This window comes from Urocampus carinirostris, chromosome 11 (genome assembly GCF_059441175.1).
Source record: "Urocampus carinirostris isolate Australia breed hairy pipefish chromosome 11, RoL_Ucar_1.0, whole genome shotgun sequence".
NCBI lineage: Eukaryota > Metazoa > Chordata > Actinopteri > Syngnathiformes > Syngnathidae > Urocampus > Urocampus carinirostris.
The window spans coordinates 25350413-25360005 of NC_142359.1; the positions used below are offsets into that span (position 1 = coordinate 25350413).

The window sequence follows — 9593 nt, forward strand, 5'->3', positions numbered from 1 at the left end:
ACTCAGTCGCTCATTCACACCAAGGGACAATTTGGACCGGCCAATTCACCTGAAATGCATGTTTTTGGAACGTGGGAGGAAACCGGAGTGCCCGGGGGAAACCCACGCAAGCACGGGGAGAACATACAAACTCCGCACAGGAAGTCTGGAGCTGGATTTGAACCCACGACAGGTTCCCATGACATGAACTGTGCCGCACAAGCGCTAACCACTGCGCTGCCGTGCTGCCTGTTTTATTTAATTTCTTATCAACCTAAAACTCCTATCTCGTATCATATTGATGGATTTTGATCTTTTTAAACATGTTACTTATTTTATAAGAAAACAAAACAAAATACAATATTTAATAATTGAAGAAAAATAATCTAAAGCTATAAAATTATTCTGCATTTTCGCCATTTTTTATTTGGATGTATTTATTTTATCAGAAAATTCACATGTTTTTTTTGTTTTGCTTTCATATTTAAAAAAATACAGAAAATATATAAAAATGCCAGCTATTTTATCTTATTTTACTCAGAATATTATATCTAAACTAGCTTAATATTTGGGATTTTAGACAATTTATTAGTTTTTAAATATTTGTCTTATTTTATGAGAAAATCTATTAAAAATATCAATGTATTTCCAGAAAACAATTCAATATAGAGTAAAATTGAAAGTAAGTAAATGATCAAAATGTAAACTCAGTATTGTAGTTGAATTTTTTTGTCACACAATAAGCAAAAATAATACTCAACATAAACATTTTCATACGCACTGCAAAACCAAATTAAAGGATGGAAAATTAAGAAAAGTGGTCCAACAAAACTAGAATAAATGTGTTGTCACCACATTATTATTATATTATTACTATGCAACCAAATCATTTATTCTAAGATGCTTTACAGTAAATATGTCATACCTAATAAAAAACGTAATTAAAATTATATCAGAATAAATAATAAAACAAAACATTATTTTTTTTTTGCAATGTCGAATTAGTAGGATCAATATTTTCAGATTTATTTCCCCATGTTTAAAAGGTAATAGCCTAATGTTGTTATTTATGTATTAAGTCATGAAAATGTTATTACTAAGGAATCAAATCACCAGGTCATGCAAAAAAACTATACCTTTTTTGGGGAAATGTAAAATTAGGAGTACGAATATCTTCAGATTATTTTCCATGTTTCGCTTCTATTATGTTAGTATGTTACTATGTTATTACTGTGTTATTACTATGTGTTTATCATGTTATTACTATGTTATTACTATGTTATTACTAGGGTTAACAAAATAAGAGGTTAAACATACAAGTATTCCGTTTTCAACGTAGGATCAAGTGTGATTGCCATCAGACTGTTTTGATTTTCGGCCAATCATTTATTTCTGAAGCCGTCAAAGTGGGGAAACCGGGGACAAAACCCCACCCTGAGTTTTTCTCCGATCGAATCAGTTTGTGTTCCTGAGTTTCTGTCCAAGGTCCAACGCAAATTTGGACACGGCTACTTGCTTTTTCTGGCTACTATTTTGGCCCCGACAGTAGCGCCTGCTGGTTGACCCCGCCCCCTTCCACGTACCCGGCACCTTTGACCCCGCCCCTTGTTTCTCATCCCCTGCTATAAAAACCTCCTCCTCTCTTTCTTCAGGAGACTAAAGTTCACAAGTTGTCTGAGCTAGAATTGAGAACTCATGTAGAACACAAAAACTTCCTCTATTTTGTTTTTTTTTTCGACTCATCGGAAGCGGATTAAAAGGGCAAATCGGAAAGCGAGCGATGGTGGCTTACGATGAACTGGGAACACTGGTGCCCATCAAACGGACTCTGCAAGTCATAGAGAACCAGAACCAAACACACAAGGAACCGGAGGTAACTAGCGTTTAAATGACTTTGTTTTTCATAAAAAATAAGTCCTGGCAGAAAGAAAAATAAGAAATAGAAAAAGAAAGAGCAAAGGATGAAAAAATTATAGCGAGAGAAAGAAAATGAAATATATAGAGAGAGAAATACAAAGGGAAAGAAAAAAGGTTAATTGGAAAAAGAAACACAGATATAATTAAAGAAAGAGGAAGAAAAATATATACACTTAAAAGGGAGAAATACAGAGAAAGTAGGACATATATGGAAGAAAGAGGAATAGAATATGTGTACAGTATTTATACTGTACAAAAAGAGAGAGAGATAGAGAAAGAGATAGAAAGTGAAAGAAAGTAAGAAAAGTACAGAAAAGGAAATAGAAATTGAAAGAGAAAAAAACAGTAGAGAGAAAATAAATCTATACAGGGTAAATCTTTTAAAATATTTATCTTATCAAACATTGAAGTTTTTTTTCTTTCCATGAAAATAAAACAAATATTTGAAGAGAATATTCAATTCATTTAAAAAATATGTATTTGATATGTACATTTAATATTTGTATTTGCATTTAGCATATTTCATCATTATGGTTATTGTTACACGTCTTCGAATTGATTAATTTTATGTTTTGTTCAATTACAGCAATTTTGTGGTTTTGTGGCAAACTCTTGCTGTTCTGTCCGCGTGCAGGAATGTATCTTCCTTTCTCTTACTTTCTTGTTTTGTTATTTTAAACCAGTAGGTTTTGTAGCATATACAGCGTTGTATTACTTTCTTGTTTTGTTTTGTTAGAGTCTGTCGGTGTTGGAACATTATGTTGTTGTTTTTGTGTGTGTTTTGTTCCGTTACTGCTAGTTTGGGTCACAACATACATTGTCTTCCGTTCTTGTTTTGTTCCTCTAGAGGTGGTTGGTATTGGAACACTGTAAAATTGTTCAATCCACGTGTTGGTACGTTCCCTGTGTCCTCATCCTTTCTTGTTTTTTTTCTGTTAAAGCTGCCAGACTGGCTTTAACATGAAACAGACCGCGCAGAGTTTGGGAAAAAGCTTTCTTTCAAGCGAGTTGGCTTTTTGCTGGCCTTGGCATCGCCATTTCAAATCTGGTTTTGCTTCTCCAGACTGTAAAAGGGAACATCTGGACTTTTTAAGGCACAAGATGAAAGTAGCCAAAATGGTTTCTAGGTGGAGTGGGGGATGGTCGGTTTTGGTCAGGGTGCGCCATTGATTTCTGTTAGAGCGTCGACTGATTGTTTCTGCAAGAAAAAAGAGTTTGGGACACACTGAAGATCAAGGGTTTTTTGTAGGTCTAGGCAGACTATGTTTCCAAAATCCCCATAAGATCCCGAGGACAACCCATGTCAAAGTAAATCCCTCTAAGACCCAAGTCAACCGCAGTCATAACATTGGCGGATGGGTCCCGCAGCTGTTTCTTGATAGATTTTGCTGATCCGTGACATAAATCCCTTCTGGGCTGACTCAGGATCTCGTAATGGTTTTGCAGAACTCGAGTGGTCTGAAAGGATGATGTCAGGTTTTTTGTGTTGTGGTTGGCGGGCGTCCCGGCAGCTGGTTCCTGACGGGTGCAGGCTGAGGAGGTAGGTGGTATCCTTGTTTTGGCTCAGGTGTGCGACTCCTCTCACGCCAGCTCTATTAAAAAAACCTGTGTGGACTTGCAGAAGGACCGAAAGCACCGGTGCGCTAACCCCCCGCCCCTCACCCGATCCCTCACCCTTCCCCCGTCATTTGAGCTTTTAAGCCTGGGACAGATTCCCAGCAGGTTTTACGATGTGAACCCTTTTCCCAGACAGTTCGCGGTCTGTTTCATGTTAAAGCCACTCCGGCAGACTCGCCGCTACTCTGTCTGTCTGGAAAAGAAGTCACCGGCAAAAAGACTTTCAAGACGTGCTCACACAAACCAGCTCTAACAGAACAAAGCATGAAAGGAAGGGAATGCAGGGGACATACTCACAAGTGGATGGATCAACAACATCATGTTCCGAAACTCGCCAGCCTTCACTAGATTTAAATGAACACGAATTTGAAAGGAATAAAATAAACAATATGGTGCGAAACTCTTTATGTACAAAACATGAAAGTAAAAGGAACCAGGATATGGTGAAATACCAACTGGATACAACACGAAAAGACGCGGGGGAACATAATGTTCCAACACCAACCAGCTGTAACAGAACAAAACATAAAAGGCTGACGCCAAAAATAAAAACATTCCAACTGGTGGACCAAACAACAATGAGAGTGCCATTAAAATGAGACCAAGAAATATGATGCAGGTACACTACCTCAAACTGAACAAAAACATCAATGATGATTAAATTCAGGCACTAACCTATCTCTAACAAAACATGAAAGGAGAAGCACTAAGATGGGGTGAAATACCGATGTCTGCTAACTGAATAAAACATAAAAGGCAGAGGTATACGGGGAACATACTCAAGTATGGATCAAAATTATATCATTTACCAACACCAACCAGTCTAACAAGCTCTAACTAAACAAGAACATGAAAGTAAGAGGACAAAGAATATGTTAGGACAGTAACTCTGAATGAACAAAAAATCAAAGAAGAAAATGCAGTCTAAGATGGAATACCAACTGGTTCTAAAAGATTAAGACATGAAAGGAAGAGGATGCGGGGGACATTCCCACACATGGATAGAACTGCATTATCAGCCAGCTCTAACAGGACAAAACATGAAAGTAGGAGAATTTAGGAAACAGTCCCACACTTGCGTAAAACAATAACAAGGGTGCTAAAATGATGAGGTTACAATCTAGAGCTTGTTGTCAGGCAGACATTCACTGAACACCAACACCGGTGGGTAGAACTGGGGACAGCTGAGAGTGAGGGGGGGGGGGGGGGTCTCCCTTGCATTCCTAGCATTCCTTCAGACTTGCACCAGGGTGGGCCTGCCCCTCACGTGATAGAGCCAACAGCTGGTCAAGGCCCTTTGCTCTCTAGATTGTTTGACCAATCATAGAAGCCCTGTTTAGAACAGTTCAGAAAGTTAAAGATTAAACAATGTTGTTACGGGCGTTTGATTGAAAAGTTTCAACGCAAATATGTGTTTTGTCATTTTTACTTATCTACTTAATTATTGTATTGTGTAATTTCCATGTGTTGTTTAGTTACAACCAATTTGGATTTCACCATATATTTAGTCTTGTTCCTTTCGTGTTTTATTCAGTTAGAGCAAGCTAGTGTGCCGGAGTAATGACATTCATGTCTTGCCCACGTGTGGGATTGCTTTTTTCTCTCATCTTAATTTTGTATTTGGTTCCTTTAGAGCTGGTTTGTGTTGCAAAATTACGTGGTTGTTGTGTCCGGGTGTGAGAATGTCCCTTGCATCCTCTTTCTTTCGAGTTTAGTTCTTTTATAACCCGTGGTATACACATATCCCTGTTTGTTCTTTTTTCAAGTTTTGTTCAGTTCGAAGTGGTCGGTGTTATAACATTATGTAGTTGCTCTATCCACGTGGGAGTATAGTCCCTGCATTCTCTTTTTTTCATGATTTGTCTGATTGGAACCAGTTGATATTCCATGATTTCCTGCGTCTTTTTCATTTCATGTTTTTTTCAGGTAGTGCTAGTTAGTATGCCTGCATTATATTTCAGTTTTGTCGTAATGGCACTTTCAATTTGGCTAACATTCTAATTCTTTTATGTTGTTTTCTGTAATTGGTGTTTGGTATTGTAACAAAGTCTAGTAGTGGAGTCAATATATATGATTCATGACCCACCAGCTCACGATTTTGATTAGAAGTGACTTGCCAACAGTCGCGTTGCCCCCAAGTAACTTCTCAATTCTAATCTGGTAATTCTAATCCAGGAACCCAGCCACAAACGAGTCCGGTCCCTCGGCAGGGTGACGTCCTTAGCCAACCTCATCTCTCCGGTGAAGAACGGGGCCGTCCGGCGCTTCGGCCAAACCATCCAGGTAAGGAGACAGCGTTGAGTCCACGTTGTCCTTAAGTAAAAACCCAAACCATGTCCCTGACTTGTGAACCCTTTCCTAACGTCAGGCCTCTTTCCGGAGCGATGGCAAGTCATCGGTTGTGCCCCAGAAACCTTGCGGCAAGGCGGCAGCCCCCACGCCGCCCAAAAGGAGAAACAGCACCTTGTGGTCTGAGACCCTGGACGTCCACCAAAAAGAAACCTTGACCACTGAGGAGATCAAACGGCAGGAGGTGAGGGCAAGGAAGGCTTTGTGGTTCCCAGCTCCAGATAGTTCATGTATGATGTAGACCTACGGTATTTGTGACAAGTAGTCCGAATTTGCACAGAAACCCTTTCTGGGTCCCTTTAAGTTCACATAGACCTGAGAATCCACCAGGGCAAGGTAGCTCCCTTTGCTCATGTCTGACATCTTTTCCAGCTGTCAGGAAGAATAAACCTTGTGAAACCGGTTGCCAGAAAGACTTAGACTTCAGTCTGACTTTAATTGAAGGGGTCTGAACATGAAAAGCACCCTGACTCATGCGGATCCTCCTGTGCCTCCGCCCCGCCCCCTTCCCCCCTTCCCTCTAGGCAATATACGAGCTGTCTCGCGGAGAACAGGACCTGATCGAAGACCTCCAACTCGCACGCAAGGTTTGTACACAGGCAAAGCCAATAAATAAAGGTTGGCGGGTCCGCCGGTTCCTATAAAAAGACCATAATGTCTATTTTTAACATCCTCCTGTCCCAGTTCTCTGGATTTGTTTAACAAAGGACTCGTTCTCACCAGGCATATCATGACCCCATGCTGAAGCTCTCAATCATGTCCGAGGAGGAGCTATCGCATATTTTCGGCAACCTGGACGCCTACATCCCTCTGCACCAGAACCTGCTAGCCCAGCTCTCAAAAGTGACGAGTTCTAACGGAACTGTAGGCCAAATCGGGAAGATTGTCGTCAACTGGGTAAGGTTCCTTTAAAGCAGTTCCACCGGCATTCACATGAATCAATACTTAAGGAGATTCTGTCTAGCTCCCCAGACTGGATGCCTACAAAGACTACTGCAGCAACCAGCTAGCCGCCAAGGCCCTCTTGGACCAGAAGAAACAGGACCGAAGGGTCCAGGACTTCTTGCAGCGTTGTCTGGAGTCCCCTTTTAGCCGAAAGCTTGACCTCTGGAGCTTCCTGGATATCCCACGCTCCCGTCTAGTCAAGTACCCCCTACTCCTCCGAGAGATCCTGAGACACACTCCACCAGAGGATCCGGACTCCTCTAGCTTAGAACAAGCGGTAAAGACTAACTTTTAAAACTACCCTAAAAGTACATTCCTTGAACCCGAGTTCTATTTTGTCCTCAGATCTCCATCATCCAAGGGGTTCTATCGGACATCAACATGAAGAAGGGTGAATCTGAGTGTTTGTACTACATACACAAGTTGGAGTACCTGGACGAGCGGCAGAGGGACCCCCGTCTCAAACATTGCAAAAACCTGCTGTGTCACGGAGAACTCCGGAACAAGAGCGGCACGGTATGAGACTTCCACCGCCGGACATAGCTTCATATAATTAGCCTGTCCTCTACTAAAGAATAGTGAATAGAGAAAAGAGAACTGAAGTTTCAGATCATAGTCTGAAAAATCCGGTCGGACCGGTTTTAGTTTTCCAGTTCAACCACTCTCATGTTTTCTTGTGCAGTAGACCTCAATTCTTAAGTTTCTCCTTCACTTAAGTTGGGGGGGGGGGTGGCTCAAAACTCACTTTTTAAGATGTCAAAGAATTCCAAAATAAAACCTGGACAGGAACACTAAATACAAAAAAATGGTCCTCTCCTCATCAGAAGCTCCATGTGTTCCTGTTTACCGAACTGCTGGTCCTGACACGGTCTGTGGTCCGGAACGAGCGGCAGTGCTTTCAAGTGTACCGGCAGCCCATCCCGGTGCAGGACCTTGTGCTGGACGACTTGCAGGACGGCGATGTCAGGATGGGCGGGTCCTTTCGGGGCGCCTTCGGAAACGCTGACAAAGGTGAGCTTCTGGCCTGCTTGGGAGGGGATTTCGGACTCCTAACCTTGGGTTGTTGTAGAATAACCTTAACCCCTAACCCTAGGTTGATATAGAGGAAAACTGACCCTAACCCTAGGTTGTTATAGTTAAACGCCAACTCCACCTACTAACCCTGTGTTGTGAAACTCTGACACCTAACATCAACGCTAGATTGTTATGGAGGAACCTTATCATAGTGGAACCATAACCATAAACCTGAACCCAACTTCTATCCCTAGGTTGATTTCGAATGAACCCTTACCTCAAACACTAGGTTATTATAGAGGAACCCTAACCCCTCACAAAAGGTTGTAATAAGGAAACCGTAACCTGACCCATAGATTTCTATAGCGAAAACCTGAACCCAACTGCTAACCCTAGGTTGTTTTGGAAGGAATGCTAACCCTAAGCTTTAACCCAAGGTTGTTATAGGGGAAACCTGACCCTAACCCCTAACCCCAGCTTGTTATAGGGGAAACCTAACCCGAGGTTGTTTTGGAAGAAATCCTAGCCCTAGGTTGGTAAGGAGGAAATATGACCCTAACCTCTAACCCTAGCGTCTTGTAGGGGAACCCTAACCCCAGGTATCTTTTAAAAGAAACCTAGCCCTAACCTTAGATTCGGATTGAGGTACCCTAACCCTTTGAGGATAGTTACCTCTCTCATCCTTTTTTTTCCAGACCTTTTATATTTTTTTCTTTTTCCCTCCCCAGCCAAGAACATTTTCCGTGTACGGGCCCAGGACCCTACCCAGGCGCAGTCACACACCCTGCAGGTCAACGACGTCTTCCACAAGCAGCAGTGGCTCAATTGCCTGCGGGGCGCCATTGCGGTCCACCGCTCCGCCGACATCCCCGCCGACGTCCGTCCCAAACGCCGAACGTCCTCCGTGTCCGCCCTTGTCCATACGGACGACACCGACGAGAACTTGCCCCTGAGGGGTACCCAGTCCGCCCCCGCCTCCCCCTTGGACTCCCTTTCCTCCACGTCCTCCCTCCCCCGGTGGACACCCCACAGGTCCAAAAAAGACAGAATGTCCCTTTACTCCTTAGGGAAGAGAAAAGACACCATGGTGTAGAGTGGACGTGGGAACATGACCCCATTTTTTTGTACATAGAGGACGGGAAAAATTGTATTTATGTGTGCGTACCTTTAAAACAGTGTTCTGGATTTATGGCAGCTGTTTACTTCACCCTTCTTTTTGAAGCCCACCCCAAGCAGAACGTTGTTTCATTGAAATTACAAGGGAGGAAATTGCCTTATTTTGGGCAATTTGGGAAAATCTACCAAATGAAACAGTTTTCACTACTATTTTTTAATATTTGGGATTTTATTTACCTATATTAGGGCCTTTTTTGTCACATCATATATACTGTATATATAGAAAGAAAAACATCCAATTTTTGGTGAAGGCCTAAAATCGACCAAAGGTGAAAAGGGAAAAATGTTTAATATTTATCATTATATATAATCTTTTTTTTACTATGTAAGGGCCTTAATTTAGCATTTCTATTTTCTTTTGTTTTTTCACATCATATGTACTGTCACGAGGATTACCAGAACAGAGCAGGGGACCCCAGAGCGTTCGTTACAAGTCTTTTATTTGGGGAAAGAGTAAGGGTTAGCGGGAAACACGATGACCGTCGAACTCAGCAGCAACGTCGTGAAGACAACTTCGGACGACGTAGCCAATCGTAGCGTGGACGGAAGCAGGTTGAGTTTACCGGGACTGAAGAGAAGATCGTAGCTTGGGACGG

At 42.0% G+C, this 9593-nt stretch overlaps 1 protein-coding gene across 1 annotated transcript; it reads left to right on the forward strand.

Moving 5' to 3' along the window:
- The first annotated feature begins 1648 nt into the window (after positions 1-1648).
- On the forward strand, positions 1649-9372 carry net1 (neuroepithelial cell transforming 1). The gene is made up of 9 exons (XM_088346886.1): positions 1649-1852; positions 5689-5796; positions 5882-6046; positions 6387-6449; positions 6586-6759; positions 6827-7084; positions 7153-7323; positions 7632-7818; positions 8550-9372. The coding sequence occupies exons 1-9, from the start codon at positions 1760-1762 to the stop codon at positions 8912-8914; spliced, it is 1584 nt and encodes a 527-aa protein (XP_088203012.1). The 5' UTR covers positions 1649-1759; the 3' UTR covers positions 8915-9372.
- Positions 9373-9593: the final 221 nt, after the last annotated feature.